A 16,736-nucleotide genomic window follows, 5' to 3' on the forward strand; every position below is an offset into this window, starting at 1 on the left:
TGAGTTTTTATTAACAGAAATGCTTAACTGAGAGACAACAGCGTTTATCTCACCTACTGATGACACCAGCTCGGTGTGGAAAGGGGGAGGCACACACACACACACACACACACACACACACACACACGCACACACACACACACACACACACACACACACACACACACACACACACACACACACACACACACACACACACACACACACACACACACACACACACACACACACACACACACACACACACACGTTTCGGGTTCTGTCCCTTCTGTCTGTGCTATGCGCCCACCCCCTCCTGTCACCTATAACCACCACTACGGGTCACACATTCCCAGAGGTCACTTCTATTATAGGACCATCGCAGAACTGCCGCACCCATGCACACACATACCACACCGTAATATTAATGGGAAACCGTTCAATTATTACTATTATCGCGACTCCGGTTAGCGGTCCCTGGCTGCTTGAAGGTTGCTGCTTCGATCCCCTGCTCCTCCATGCTAAGTTTCGAGGTGTCCCTGAGAGAAAAAATAATAGCCTAACTGCTGCAGACAAGCTGGCTTCTGCCTTGCATGGTTGACAATGCGGTGGCTGTATGGACGTGTGCATGCCATTAAGGCGCTGTTGTAAAGCGCTTGGAGTGCCCACAGGTTAGAAAGGCGCTGAATGCAGTCCATTGACCATGTGTCAGGTCCATGCGCCGTTCTGTCTCACTGAAGCGGTTGTTGTGGACTATAGACCACTAGGATGTAATAATATGGAACAAAGGTTTGTGTGAGTAGCTTTTGCTAATTAAGGGTTCGTTTTTACTTGTTTACTGTTGAAGGGGAAAGCGTGCGTGGTAATGTCGCATTGGCGCCTCTGTGTTCTGGATTTTCTTGCCCCATTTTGACACACCAGAACAATAATATAAAAAATAAATAAAAATACTGAAAAGTAGACTCAGAAAGCAGCCAGGTATAAAACACATTTATGTAAACAGTAACCTTTATTGAAAACAAATTTTATGAGTATGTTTGCAAAAATACCTTTATACTATTCATATCTTACTGATCGATGAGAAATACACTAAAGACATATTTACAGCAACACCAAACATTAAACGCTATTATTTACTACACATCTCATTAAGACGATTGACACAATGCTTCTGCTTTTATTTTGAAACAGATAAATAACGCCTTTTTCGACAACAGTTACTAAAAACATCACGGAAATAAAATAAAAAAATTGAATATATTACACGAGAAAGTAAAAAACAAAAAAAGGAAAAACAATCCTGTATGTACAGTCCATCAATAAATATCCTCCTCAACTCATTCATAAGCGTTCCACCATAGCAGCAGCCAATCTCTGTCCAGAAACCTTTTTCACCCAAGCAAGGGCCGTTGCCAGGGCAACCTCGAGTGGAGTGGAGTGTGTGTGTGTGTGTGTGTTGGGGTGGGGGGGGGGGGGGGGGGGGGGGGGATACTGCTCCAAATAGGAGCAGTATCCATCTTAACACCCTCTATCTAAAATGAACAAAGGACACAGCAAGGACACAGCACACCTTCAGCGGAGGAAAGTGTGTTTGTGTGTATGCTGCATTACTGCGTGCATGACTGTGTGCATGTGTGTGTGTGTGTGTGTGTGTGTGTGTGTATGCCACTGTGCTAGCTCAGTACATCCCGTCCTCGTATATGTCCGTGCGCATGCAGAACAGTATGCCGCCGCCCAGCATGAAGATGGTGGCGCCCCAGCCCAGGCCGTAGCCCCAGTTGAACTCGTGGTACTTCTGCAGGACGTTCCCGTCGATGAACTTGATGGGGTAGAGGACCAGGGCGCAGGCCTGGAGGACCGCTGCAGACCAACACACAGCCCACAGCACTGACGTTAGTCTGGGAGAGAAGGGAGCCGCTCCACGCAGCCACCGGGCGGAAAGAAGCCCGGTTCGACTCGCTAGTGTCAGGACCACTGTGTGGGGGACACGCCTCGGGTTCGACTCCCGTTTGGGCTCCCAATGCCAACCCACTTCCTGTCTGACTTCACCCTCTCACGTCTGTAAAAGGCACCACGGAAACATGTTCACATGGACACAGAAATAGAGATGTGAACGGGATGTACATCATCTCTGGTCTGTCTTTCACTGTCGGGTTCATAAAGTCACAGAAGCCCTTTTCAAAATAAGAGTAGAGTACACGTCAAACGCATAAAAGGTGTGTGACCTGGATGCTCTGCGATCAACTGTGTCATTATGGGATGTTATCTGTGCAGCTGTTGCATTGTTACCAACATTGGAAAACATTTGTCCTGTAAGCCAACGGGTTGGGCGGAAAGTCGGGATGACATGGAACTGAAATAATGACTCAGAGAACGGTAGCTCTGGGAGGGCCCTGCAACTCAGCCACTGCTCGCCCGTGTGTGTTTATGTGTAACTCGGCCACTGCTCGCCCTGTGTGTGTTTATGTGTAACTCGGCCAATGTTAACCCTGTGTGTGTGTATGTGTCACTCGGTTTCCGTTCCACTGTTCTCCCTGTGATTGTGTTTGTGTAACTCTGCCACTGTTCTCCCTGTGAGAGTATGAGTCACTCAGTGTCCATTCCACTGTTCTCCCTGTGTGTGTATGAGTAACTCAGTGTCCATTCCACTGTTCTCCCGTCAGACCTTGTGTCTTACCAGACTGATCCATCTTCAAAGAGTAACATCTGATCATTCCAAAAAGATGCTGCCCACATCTCACTGCCGCCCCAATGCAGCACTATATCACATAACACCAGCGACAGTATTCTACCTCTTCTTCTTCCTACAGTGGAACGTGTGCAGGTTAATATGGGCCCTGTTCAATTTGGCTCACTTGTTCACTCCATATGAACAAGTGAGCCACTGCCATACACAGAGAACACTATAACGTACAAACTCTAGGGAACAAGTATCAGGGAAATCTCTTTATTGGAAGAATCTGATGATAAAGAAGACTGCAATCCATCTTTGGATATATTACGGAAATAAGTGTATTTCAGTTCACAGTGTAGCAGCCTACTTTGCTATTAAGTAGTGGTATTAAGTAGTCCACTATTTAGGGAGCCAGAATTCTTGAAGGTGAAGCCTTGAGTCAAATAAATGTAACCTCTACTCGACTTTTCAGAATTTATTAATTTATTTTGTGTCCCTGTCCATTGAGAAACAGTCTCTCAAGGCCAAATGGAATGTCACGCCACAGACATTTGTATCAGACTTTGTTAGCAACATTTCCTCAGCAACAGTGAATGTGAGAATGTTTGCTTAGCAGTAGCATTGTGTAAGCATGTGGTGTGTGAGTTAATGTGTGGGTGGGTGGGTGGGTGTAGGTGTAAGTGTGTGAGAGAGGAAATGTGTGTATCCGTCTGTGTGTGTGTGTGTGTATGGGCAAGTGTGTGTGTGAGTAAGTATGTGTGAGCATGTGTGTGCGTTTGTGTGATCAAAGTAACACTGCGGTCCATTCATACAAAGACACACACACACGCACACGCACGCACGCACGCACGCACGCACGCACGCACGCACGCACGCACGCACGCACACACACACACACGCACGCACACACACACACACACACACACACACACACACACACACACACACACACACACACAGTGTGTGAATGAATGTGTTGACTTAAGTTCCAATTGGGTGGTTGGAGGTGCACTCCCAGACTGGAGCCCTTGTGACACACACGGGCCCCACCTTTCCTCCTTCCTCCAGGGGACCAGGCGACAGGGGAAGGGGGGGGGGGGGGGGGGCTGTGCTCCTGGTGTGCGTAAGAGCTAAACAACATCGCCTTGTGTCCATGCAGCTCAGAGGAACACAGTGTGCTGGAGCTTACTGCTGAGGTCCTATTCTCGGTCAGCTAGTAAGACCGACACTCTGAAGCCACACAAACCACAGGGTACCGGGACCCTGGGGAGCCCCCCCCCCACACACACACACCTCCTCCCCCTTCCCATCTGGCTCTACTGTGGAACCTATCGGAAGCCTCGGTCCCGGAAAAGCCCCTGGAAGGCCTCTCAAAGCTGCTCCCGCCGCGGCCCACCAACGAAAACCGCCACATTTTTCACATTTCTGAGTCAGTGACCCGCAGCCAGGCCGGGGCAGAACAGTCCCCTCACGCGCGGGACGATGGCGGTCCCCTCTCCGCTTTATAAAACCAGGACCAAAGCCATAATGATCCAACTGGGGTTCTCAAAATAAATGCGGTTGTTTTCTTTATGCTGGTTCAGAAAAGGAGCTGAAATGTGCTTTGCGAGAAAGGCAGCATAAGGTCATCGATTGTTTGCCAGCTCATTTTTCATGGATATGGGAGTTAGTGTTATGAGGAGCGGGAGAGGGAGAGAGGGCTATTCATTAGCAATTAACTACCGAACCGGATGTCTGCACATTATAATGTCATTACACTTTGGGAACCTGGCGGAGATGGAGGTTTAGTGAGGTTTTTTGGTAATGTATTACCATCTGTGTTTCCTCGGTAATGACCTCATCAGAACCAAACAGAGCCTGCCTCTGTCCCGCGTTGAGCGACTGAACCGTTGTGGCAACACTCTGTCCCTGGGAGCGAGTATCACAGTCAGGTTCAGTCCCTGTCCTCACACGGCCTGCTCGGGACCCCTGGGGTGAGGAGGAAGGGGTGAAAAAGAGGTGGTGAGTTTAGAGGGGTGTTTTTAGTGAGTGTGTGAGAAACTGTTTTGATGGATCCTTCCTCTCTGGGAAAACAGCTGCTGGGTCTGAGCCAGCTGTGGAACGTCAGACACCATGACACTAGAGAGTCAGAGCCAGCTTCTCTTTCTAACTATTGTACTGGTTAGTGAGTGCATCATCATTATTCAATGAGTCACATTTGTTAACTTTCGTGTGTGATTGTATGGGGGGGGGGGGGGGGGGCTGTTAGTTTGCGTGTGTGTGTGTTGTGTGTGTTTGTGTGTGTCTGTGTGTGCGTGTGTGTGTGTGTGTGTGTGTGTGTGTGTGTGTGTGTGTGTGTGTGTGTGTGTGTGTGTGTGTGTGTGTGTGTGTGTGCCTCCCGTGATGAGAGAGTCATAAAGAACATGATGGCTTGCACCGACAGCTTCCTCTCCTGGTCTGGCCTACAAGTAAAACAGAGTAAATGTGCAGTGTTTTGGGAGAGGAGGAGCGGAGGCAACCGCTGGTATAGAGCCAAGACTGACCAACCTCCTTCCCTCACCATCTTAGGCCAGCCACTCAGAGTGTATGCCAGACAAGAAAGCTACACCTACTTAGGGCATAAATTCAACATCGCGGGAGATTGGAGCCAACAAGTGACCAATCTGGTTCAGCAGTTTATTAGCAGACTGGACCTGATTGACACTTCACCTCTCCCAGCAACTCTGAAAGTCCAAGCAATCAGAGATATAGCCTTCGCCAAAATACAACATCTCTTCGCGAATGTTCATATCCCACAAAAAGATCTGCGCACAATGGACAATAAAACTGTGCAAGTTGTAAGGAAATGGCTGGGCCTCAACACACATTCTACACGATGTTTTATTTTCCAGAAGAAACAGGACGGTGGGCTTGGCATTCCAAACTGTATGTGGGAGTACACAGCAGCAAGGCAGTCACATCTAGTCAATATGCTAAACTGTGATGACAACAGTGTAAGACACCTGGCAAGAGCATCATTACTGCTGGACTTTAAGAAACGCAAAGTGGCTTGTGCAGGCAGTGGTGAGGATAACTTCCTGGGTTTCAGAAGAAAGAGCAGTGGCAAGCTGGATACCCAGGCACAGGGATTTGGTGTGTCATCAGACTGGCGTGACCTGAATGATTTGTGCTGGAGGACAGGCACCGAGCTAAAATGGACCTCCAACCACCAACCAGTAGAGGTCACCGATGCAGTGGTGGATGACCCATCAATCACAGTGCAAGCCAGGCTGCAACACAATAACATCACCCACCTCCTGTTACCATCAACATCCAGGCAAACCCTTCTTACCATCCAAAGGGGCCACAATATGGAGTACTGGTCCAGCCTTAAACTTCAAGGAAAATTAGCCAAACTCACCTGTGCAGATCACTCCACATCACATGCCATTTACAATAATGCCACCATCAGTGATGAGATACTCATCTTCTGTGTGAAGGCACGCCTACAGGTTCTCCCCACAAAATACAATCTCTCCCTCTGGTTTCCATCTATTCATTCCCCCTTTTGCATGCTACATGACCCACCACAACAGCTGGAGTCAGTAGCCCACATCATGAACAGTTGCCCTTCCTACAAAGGACTGTATATTGCCAGACATGACAGACTGGTGGACCTCATCGCTGCCCAGATCCCCTGTGCTCCTCAGGAACAACTATACAAACATACCTCTGTCAAGTCCCACTGGTTTAACACATCCACAAACTGCTTTTCAGGAATTCCCAACACACCAGACATCATTTGCATATCACAAGAGGAAAAAATAGTCAGACTCTTTGAAGTAGCCTGTGCCTTTGACCTGTTCATGGAGGAATCCTAGTGTACAAAAAAACTGAAATACCATCCTCTAACATCTGCCATTGAAAGCTGTGGCTATAAATGTGTCGTCATTGTTCTTGTCTTTGGCAGTCTAGGCCATGTGCATAGGCTGGTGGTCAGTGGACTTAACATCAGTGGACTAAGTAAAAGAAGGGCCAGACAGCTAGCTAAGTACTGCTCAATATCAGCTGTTATAGGGAGCATGTTCATCTGGAAAAGGAGATGTTTCCTGTACCCTTAATGTTCCCATAACAAGATGTTTGTTGGTCGAATAGTTGTTGGATAATTCATCACATTTGGTTCCTAAAATGATATTAACTTGTAATGTGGAATCAAATAAAGTACATAAAATGTGTGTGTGTGTGTGTGTGTGTGTGTGTGTGAGAGAGAGAGAGAGAGAGAGAGAGAGAGAGAGAGAGAGAGAGAGAGAGAGAGAGAGAGAGAGAGAGAGAGAGAGAGAGAGAGAGAGAGAGAGAGAAGGAGAGAGACATCAGCCTCCACCACTGACCTGAGGTGAAGAGCAGCACGGACACGGTGCGGTACAGTCTCCTCTGGGTGCCCCGGCACAGAGAGATGAGCGCCACCAGGAAGCTCACCAGGGTGCCCACCGCCCCGCCCAGCAGCAGCACCAGGGTGGCTATCTGCCAGTCTGTCTCACGCGCACACGCGCACACACACACACACACACACACACACACACACACACACACACACACACACACACACACACACACACACACACACACACACACACACACACACACACACACACACAAGTGGCCCATCCCACACAGGATTACAAGACACCGATATAACTACACAAACAGTGTACGACATACACACATCACAATACAATACAATCCATCCGGCACCATATAAACACACTAAATATAAATTGACATATTCCTCTAAGCCCACGCCTTTGCAATAAAGTCTGCAATCACAAATGTTCTATATTTTAATAGCCAAGCTAACATATCTGTATCAAGCATTTAATGAACTTCTTTTAAATCGACTCTCAACCTTTGTCCCAAATTATGATAAAACAGACAATACTAAATAAAGTGAATTTCATGTTCAATTTCAATGAGCTCACAAAAGTCACAGTCTATTCTCATCAATGGTGCCCACCCTATAAGTTCCTATGGATAGTAGTTTTTAGATGGGGTAACTTGTCATGGGTATGTACTTAGATATTAAGATGAATTCAACTTTGCCGTAGACTGAGATGTTAAACAGTGAAAACGGGATGTATTCACACCCTGTGAAGTTTGAACATGTATTTAACCATTTGAATCAAGTGTTCACTATTGATGTGATTGGTCATCTGTAACAGTGGAGAAAATAACTCGCTAGTTGGTTCTTTGCTTTGTATATATGATTACATTCCGACTGAGTTCCGGGTCAGATTGCGGGTAGATCCAAAATGTTGGATTTGTCAGTCAGAAACCTGCCATTACCGTAAGGCTCATGGTTATTTTCAACTAATCAGGAGAAGGTGAATGAGTTTCCTGCGAAAATAATGAGATAAATGATTCACATCATCATAATAAAGTTGTTATAATGTAGCCTACCTGTGTTTGGGATGTTATGTCAGTGTATGGGATGGTATGTCAATGTATATTTCCCCTCCGGAGGAGTTCTTTCTCTCTGTGTCCCTTACAATGTATAGCGATACCTAAATGTTTTTACGCTGACCCCCAGAGTCAGATCACTTCGCTTCAGAGGACCTTAACAATATATGTGCACAACAGGCTCTTTGACAACGCGAGTGGGCGGAGCCGCATCATGACCATGTTTTTGTTCTTGAACTGTGTACGCCGCCCCTCCGTCGGGGTGTTAGTAAAGCAGTGACACCCTCTTTCACTGACACCCACCCGCTCCCCGTTCATTAGGCACATTCTTCAGTAGACAGCCATCAATTACACGATGACACTTTTTACTCCCGCCGGTATATATAGGAGAAGGTGTGTGTGACGAAAGCGCGCGCAAAAACTGTGCGCGCGCGCGCGTGTGTGTGTGTGTGTGTGTGTGTGTGTGTGTGTGTGTGTGTGTGTGTGTGTGTGTGTGTGTGTGTGTGTGTGTGTGTGTGTGTGTGTGTGTGTGTGTGTGTGTGTGTGTGTGTGTGTGTGTGTGTGTGTGTGTGTGTATTTTCGCCCTTTAGTTATTTATTTAGAAAGGGGAAGAGTGAATCACGAAAGACTGACAAATTTGATTATTCAAACGTCTCATTTAAATATAAGGCTTGAGCCGGAGGATTGACACACATTTGCTTTCCCAAACGTCCTGGGTATCATACTACACTCGTGGAGAGAGCATGTCAAAGCTTTAATTGAATCCAGTCCCCAGAATGTGTAGTGTTATCTTCATAAAATAGTTTACAGTGGGTCTCCATGGGCCACTGACTATGGCTCTGTTAGGCTGAATTGAACAGAAAAAATAAGTGACTATTAACAAAGACTGCTTTGGAAATGAATCCCATAGTAATCAGGGAGTCCACAGTTATTGATATTTTTAGACATATGAAGCACATAATAAAGTTAGGTCCGCTCGCTATACGAGCACCAAGGACTCGGATAGAGCATCGATTGGAGAAGCAGGCGCGGTGCGCATGCACTGACCGCAGTGCCAAGAGAGGACATGCAGTGATTTACCAAAATAACAGTCTCAATCAATAATAACACATGTGCAGAAGTAGTTATAGAGATAATAACATATTTGACTGATTGTTATAGTATTGCATATCAACATTACGTTAATTAGAGTCGATGCACAACTTTGGTCTGCTAGTGTACATGTGTCGGAATGTCGTCTACTTTGAAAATCTACTTCGTTTTACCCTATAGCCTTAAGGGAATTAAGGGAATTTAGGCTTCCAAAAAATAAGAAAACAGGCTTCTCACCAGAGGATAGGGTGGAAAAACAATTCCAGGACTCGGACACCGTCTCGGTTAGACTTCGCGCAGCAGACTTCGTGCAGGACTCCCATAGGGACAAAGAGAAGTGGTCCGCGGTGACCCAGGATGGGCTCACCAGAGCGACCACGTCCAGACACAGAGCCAGGAAGATGCACAGCAGTGCGATCAACTTGAACGGCCGACACATATACACTTCGTTGACAGACATCTTCTCATACCATGCGACGAATCCGTGCTGCTATTTAAACCACCGTCCACTTGGGTCTGATACGCGGTGTATACGCGCTCGAGAGCAGCAGCACCCCTCTGTCAACCCTTGTTAAGTTGCGGTGCTTATAGACAGGTTCCGGTTAATTTTTACAAGTAAAAGTCCCCCCTAGTAAGAGAGGGTGTGGTTGGGCTTCCACTTGCTCATCAAGCCATTTGAGATTAATAGCAATATTACAGAAACAATCCATTTATTTGGGTGGATTATTGCAAAACAATACAAACAGGAAACAATTTGAATACACATAGTTATTTCTGATATGTTGGTGAATGAGTTATACACATTATAATAAATTATTCAATATAATTCAATAATTGTAACATTTGAAAAATAATCCTGTTGTTTTATCTATTTATTAATTAATTTCTCGTAGGCAGAGTGTGACAGGCTTCGATGTCGCTCCTGTCAACGGAGATCACTCCCCAAGAAGCCGACCACCTGCTGCTCCAGCGATTCCGTCTCCGACTCAGAGTGGTCTCCCTCCCGCCCCGCGGGGCCGTTCTCCAGGGCTGTCACACTGGCGTATGAACGGTGTCTGGTCTTCAGCCCGCTGATGATTACGTTGTTCATGCGGGAGTATTGCTCCAGGTCGGCCACTCGACATTCCAAAACTTTAATAGTTTGGTCTTTCCCCGTGTTCAGTCTTTTGAGTGACTGAATTTCTCCCATCAGATCCATAACTTTCTGTTGCTGTAGGCCTACGGCAACAGAAAGTTTTATGGGGGCTCTTAATTTGGAGGCCGTTTCACAGGAACCAGTATAAGTGCTTATGCAGGGTAGCTTGGTTCTGCGGCTTCTATTCAGAGTGCGGCCAGAAAGTTCAGCAAGCGAAATAGTTTTCAAGAATGTTAAACCAAACCACTGATGTCATCCATTTTCCGCTACCGCAGAGCCCGCGGATTGGTCAAAATTCCCCGGTAGAAGGAACATCGGTTGGTGCAGCAACCCAAAAGTAGGCATATGCTGAATTAAACTCTTTTAGAATCTATTAAACTCTTTATTTCCAGTTTGTTACTTAAATTGTTTATAAAGAGTGATAAAGAGTTACACTGGGATATAGCCTACCATGTGGCAGTGAATGCATGTAACACGATGTAGAGCAATATTTGTATTGGAGGATAAGATTGATTACCATAATGATTTACATAGATTTAAATACGGGTAATCGGAAGAAAAAATATTACAGTGTAATAATTTGGATAACCTGCAGATGGCGGCAACGCAACACGTTTAGTGTCAAAATCGTGGATATATCTTGTACCGTTTAAATAAATATTGTATTGTATTATAGTAGAATAATAACTCACAGAAGCACATAAACGAAGTCTAGCAATGACTTTTATGCTGGATATATGTATAATGCTTCTTAAAGACACGAATCAAAATATATAAAGAGAAAGCCAATGTTATACGATTTTATATGAATACTCTATAATTTAATATCCATTATATCCAAGTGCACACATGATTAATTTGCACATCGCCTCGGGGATGCAAGCAGATTTTGGTTAAATCCTCCGCGAGCACTTATGTATCACCTGCTGTCCCCTTCCTTCGTCTCACACCCGCAGATAGGATCAGTAGTGACGGATCCCGCGAGGCTGCGCGTGGACCGCCACCACCACGTGGATGGGATTGAAGAAAAACATTCAACGATGCTTTAGGCTCTTTGTGCCCCCCAAAAAGCCCCACTTCTGGACGTATATTTCAATGACATTAGGATTAAAGGATTACATTGACGAAATAGCATATAATAACAAAAGGATATCGGCCTACCATAACAAAGTGACTGTATTATTTATTTAAGGGTTTAATAAATCAGTCATTTGCTGTTAGATTATATAACAGCTGTTATAAATGAAAACAGCAAAGGCCTTTATTTAAAATGAATCAATTGATCTCTTAATTTTAGCCTTGCCTACCATATCATGTCCTCAATGATCTCCAAATTCATCGCTCATCATAACACAACACATACGTGCGTGCGATCTCTCTCTCTTTTTAGGTTTATCCTGCCAGGAAAATAAACCAACAAATAACTTTTGTGTTTTACCAAATAACACTTTCTTTCAGTATGACTCTTTGCTTTGCCTCTGTAGGATTCATGTCGGGCTTAATTCTAGCCCCGATCAGTTCCAGAGTCTCTAAGATTAGAGGTTTTCACCGTGTTCCGCATAATGAGCGTGTCAGACTCCACCGCCGCCCGTTCCTTCGCTGTCTAAATGCTGCTGCCACGCTATCGCTCGGGCTCCCCGTGGAGAGAGGATGCTCTGGTATTAGCTTCACCGTGGACGTCTTAATGGCCGTCCCCTTAGAAAAAATGCCCCCCTCCCACCCAGTCGAGCAGGCGTCGCTATCCATCACCCCCTCCTCATCCGCAGTGTCCCCAAAAAAGCCTCTCATTAGAGAACCCGTCTCCAGCTTAGACAAAGCTACTTGAGTCTCGGTGCGGTTCGTACGACTTTTAGTCCTTCTACACAACCCAGCACTCACCCGAAAACCAGCTGTTTGGCTTCAGCTGTTTTATTTAAGGGGTTTATAAGGGGGATGAAACGTGAGGCTGCATGCCATTTCCGAAATATATCCAGCATGCCTGAAACGTTTAGTTTTCTTTGTAATGAAATCAAACTGTCGAGTGAGACATGTTGCTCGAGAAATGTAATTCATGTGCAATGCTTAACACATTTCCCTCTTATACATTGTCCTCATTCATCATTCACTGGGAGGAGAAAGAGCAGAAGAGAGAGGAAAAAGATAAAGACCAACGGGTGAAAGGTGAAAAATATCTGGAAATTAATCACACGGCTCCATTGTCCACGTCATTGTGTGTGTGTGTGTGTGTGTGTGTGTGTGTGTGTGTGTGTGTGTGTGTGTGTGTGTGTGTGTGTGTGTGTGTGTGTGTGTGTGTGTGTGTGTGTGTGTGCGCGTGTGTGTGTATCTGTGTGCAAGTGTGTTCAAGTTTGTGTGTGTGTGTGTGTGTGTGTGTGTGTGTGTGTGTGTGTGTGTGTGTGTGTGTGTGTGTGTGTGTGTGTGTGTGTGTGTGTGTGTGTGTGTGTGTGTGTGTGTGTGCGTGACTCAGAGAACACCACTGTAACATTCCTAAGGTTTCTCCTGCTCTGGAGCCTCTCACTGTGTGGGACCTGACTGATGATGACTCGGCTGGGATGTCATCACTGCATATTCACTGGTTACTCCAGGAAACACTCTCTTCGCCGGATAGCATGAGCAACATACATTCAGACAGGAAGTCAACTTTTTGGACTGTGGAGGCAACTGTCGATGTTTTGAACACAAACCACCTATGGGAAAGAGAGAGGGAGACAGAGAGGTGGGGAGAGGGAGGGAGGGAGTCAGAGAGGTAGGGAGAGGGATAGAGGGAGATAGGGAGAGTAAAAGAGAGAGGGAGGGAGAGGGGAAGAGAGAGGTAGGGAGAGGGGGAGGGAGAGGGAGACAGAGAGGTATAGGGAGAGAGGGAGGGAAAGCGATTCAAAGGGAGAGAGGGTTTGGACAGAGAGGGAAGGAGAGAGAGACTTTATGTGTTCCTTGGGAAAGCAAAATGCCTGCATGTCTCAAGAGGATCAGCTCCACTAGGTCCAGATAAGTCAGCGCGAGACACTCACCTCCATACAGAAGGTCTTAGGGGAGCCTCCTGGGTTGGAGTTGGAGATATGGATTAGTTCAGAATGATATGATGTTTGCAGATTAGAACTACAGATTAGTCACACAAAATCACAGTCTTCCCCTCCCCCTTTATTTAATTGAATATTTATGTTTATTGCTGACAAGTTAGTTCACTCTGGTATCATTCCAGATTGTCATCACTAATAGTATTTTGGTGTCTCCCTAAATATTGACCACTCAATCTCTCTCTCTCTCTCTCTCTCTCTCTCTCTCTCTCTCTCTCTCTCTCTCTCTCTCTCTCTCTCTCTCTCTCTCTCTCTCTCTCTCTCTCTCTCTCTCTCTCTCTCTTGGTCTGACTGCCAGCTTGTAGACATCTGTTTACTTCCTCTTGTATCAGTCACCATGGCAGCAGCCCCCTGGCATCCCCTTCTCACACACACACACACACACACACACACACACACACACACACACACACACACACACACACACACACACACACACACACACACACACACACACACACACACACACACACACACACACTATAAATACATACCATACACACAGACCCCCACACACACACACACACACACACACACACACACACACACACACACACACACACACACACACACACACACACACACACACACACACACACACACACACACACAGACCCTCTCCAGTCTGTGATCAAGTTTCGTTTTCAGACCAGCTGCCAGCCATACACACTATTTGAAAGTAATTAAACACAAAGAAACCAAAACTAAACATATTGGTCAGGAGGAGTCAACATATAGTACTTAAAATGCATTTGGCTTTGTCTGTGATATTTGTGAGTGCCAGCCCTTTATAATCAAGATTATTTTTTGGATGTGTTCAAATATGACTTGAAGTGAGCGAGAACACTGTGTTTGACTCGTTGCCGTGGAAACGGAGAGTGGAGCCTGACCCTAGGTGAACTCTGGTGTTTAAAATCCATCTCACCCCCGCAAGGCAAGGATCCAGCTTTCTCTCTCACTCTCTCTCACTCTATTTAAGAGATATACACACAACCCAGCATGCAGTCGCAGATCAACCTAAACAGATAAATGTAGGGCAGGATAGTCAAGTGTTTACGGTGTTAAACTACAGTGTGTAGGGTGCTTAATAACGTATCCTTGAGCAGGATGCCCAACCGGTTCCTTAATGATATATATGGCTCTGTACTTAAAAAAAAAAAAAAAGAAACATTTTGAATAATTACATTTTCGTAGGATAGACCAGATTTTTGTCCCATAAATATTTGCCCATTTTAGTATTCAACCACTAACTGGGTTATTGGATCGACCAATTCATGAATTAAAAGCTACATGAAAGGATAAACATAGAAAAACGCTTATCGGTGTGTGATAAAACCCACTCAGTGAGGAGGAGGGGAACATAATCAGTGGTGGCTGTCCTCCTCGGCTGGAGGAACACAACGCAGCAGATCTTAAGATGATGTCAGCGTGGGCTGGGGTTGGCACGGTGACCGTGTGGGACAAGCGGCCTCCCTGCTGAGGAAGCAGGAATCAAATCTGTCTCTCTTTGTCCCCCCCCCCCCCCCTGACCCACTCCAGTCAGATCAGGTCTATTCATCCACACCAAATTTGTCACCGTTACATCCCTCACAGTCTGACAGCGCCTTGTAACCCTTCAACCCGGAGAAGCACATTAAACAAGTCCCTTAATATACAGTATATGTGGTGGGGGGGGGTGATGATGGTGGGAGGAATAGTGGTGGAGGTGGTGGGGGTGGTGATGATGGGGTTAATGTTGGTGGGGGTGGTGCTGATGGGGTTTATGGTGGTGGAGGGGGTGGGGGTGGTGATGATGGGGTTAATGGTGGTGGAGGGGGTGGGGGTGGTGATGATGGGGTTAATGGTGGTGGAGGTGGTGCTGATGGGGTTAATGGTGGTGGAGGTGGTGGGGGTGGTGCTGATGGGGTTAATGTTGGTGGGGGTGGTGCTGATGGGGTTTATGGTGGTGGAGGGGGTGGGGGTGGTGATGATGGGGTTAATGGTGGTGGAGGGGGTGGGGGTGGTGATTATTGGGTTAATGGTGGTGGAGGGGGTGGGGGTGGTGATTATTGGGTTAATGGTGGTGGAGGTGGTGGGGGTGGGGGATGATGTTGTTGCGGTGGTGGTTGCGTTGGTGCTGAGGGTGGGGTTGGTGGTAGAAAAGGCGGAGGTAAAGAAGGTGGTGCTACTGCTGAGGTGGGGGTGGGGGTGGTGGTGGTGGTGGTGGTGGTGGTGGTGGTGGTGGTGATGGTGGTGGTGGTGATGGTGGTGGTGGTGATGGTGGTGGTGGGGGGGTTATGGTGGGGGTGGTGGTGGTGGTGGTGGTGGTGGTGGTGGTGGTGGTGGGGGGGTTATGGTGGTGGTTGTGGTGGTGGTGGTTGTGGTGGTGGTGGTGGTGATTAATGGGATTTGGGTTTGGCGTGGGGTTGTTACTGGCTGAGGGTGGTGGTTAGGGTGGTGTTTTGTCGGGTCTGAGTTATGTATGACATGTTAAGGACAGGCCCCCGCTCGTAGGAGCAGCTGAGGACTGAGGAGAGGACTTCACGCCCGGGCGGAGAGGGAGTGCAGGGATGGAGCGAGAGCGGTCCAGAATGAGAAGGGATAATCCCAGGGTTTAGGAAGTCAGCATTTTCATACTCATGTATAAACGGAAATACGCAGAGCAAGCACTGGAATTGTCTTATTCATATTATTATTATAAAGAAACAGAAAATTGTTGATGAATTTGTTTAACATCATGAAAAAAAGTGTCGAACTCAAATCCAGACCATGGGGATATTTGTTAAATCAGGCGATTCAATATATAAATAAGGACCCTTCCACTTGTATCGAACACATTTACCAGTACACAAGCACATCAGAGACATTATATTAACAATGCGTTAGATATCATATAATATATCATACAATGCATGCAACCAACAAGCGCAATTTTTTGGAGTCAAGCTCCATAATATCACGCTGGGAGCAAGCTTTGGAGAAGTTGTACAGTTACAAAGTCAGTTGCAAAGTACAAAGGTAGGACAACATGATCCCTTCCTCCTGGCTATGAACTCATGTCATCTGATTATTTTGGGGAAACGGGATATCCTTTCCGACCTGTTTTTTTGACAGGTCCATATCCTGTATCTCCTGCAAGATAGATGCATTTCTCCTTTAATTCGTCAACATAAAGTGGGGAATGATCTGTTCAGCATAATTCTCTCCCTGATAAAACAATTTAAAAAAATCTTTAAAAAACATAAACTAGACTACATTCAGCTCTTTCCATGCTAGGTGGGTCTGTCACTTTCAAGTCTAGACAAAATTATCAATTACAAATAGGACCCAGACTTAATTATTAAATTTGTTTCTTTTTTGTTGCTCTGTGAAGAATGTACTTTTTCGGCACTTA

The 16,736-nt window shown here is 46.1% G+C and overlaps 1 protein-coding gene across 1 annotated transcript; it reads right to left on the reverse strand.

The window, feature by feature from the left end:
- Window positions 1–969: 969 nt before the first annotated feature.
- Window positions 970–9,748, reverse strand: tmem47 (transmembrane protein 47). The gene is made up of 3 exons (XM_060056729.1): window positions 9,395–9,748; window positions 7,000–7,140; window positions 970–1,839 (listed from the first exon to the last, which is right to left on the reverse strand). Exons 1-3 carry the CDS (start codon window positions 9,615–9,617, stop codon window positions 1,658–1,660), a joined length of 546 nt encoding a protein of 181 aa, XP_059912712.1. The 5' UTR covers window positions 9,618–9,748; the 3' UTR covers window positions 970–1,657.
- Window positions 9,749–16,736: the final 6,988 nt, after the last annotated feature.

The sequence above is a fragment of the Gadus macrocephalus genome, chromosome 7 (assembly GCF_031168955.1).
Source record: "Gadus macrocephalus chromosome 7, ASM3116895v1".
NCBI classification, from domain to species: Eukaryota; Metazoa; Chordata; class Actinopteri; order Gadiformes; family Gadidae; genus Gadus; species Gadus macrocephalus.

Coding starts and splice junctions, on each gene's coding strand:
- tmem47 (XM_060056729.1), bottom strand. CDS start 9,617: ATGTCTGTCAACGAAGTGTATATGTGTCGGCCGTTCAAGTTGATCGCA. Junction 7,141..9,394: donor TTTTTCCACCCTATCCTCTG/GTGAGAAGCCTG, acceptor CGCGTGAGACAG/ACTGGCAGATAGCCACCCTG. Junction 1,840..6,999: donor CGTGCTGCTCTTCACCTCAG/GTCAGTGGTGGA, acceptor GTTGGTCTGCAG/CGGTCCTCCAGGCCTGCGCC.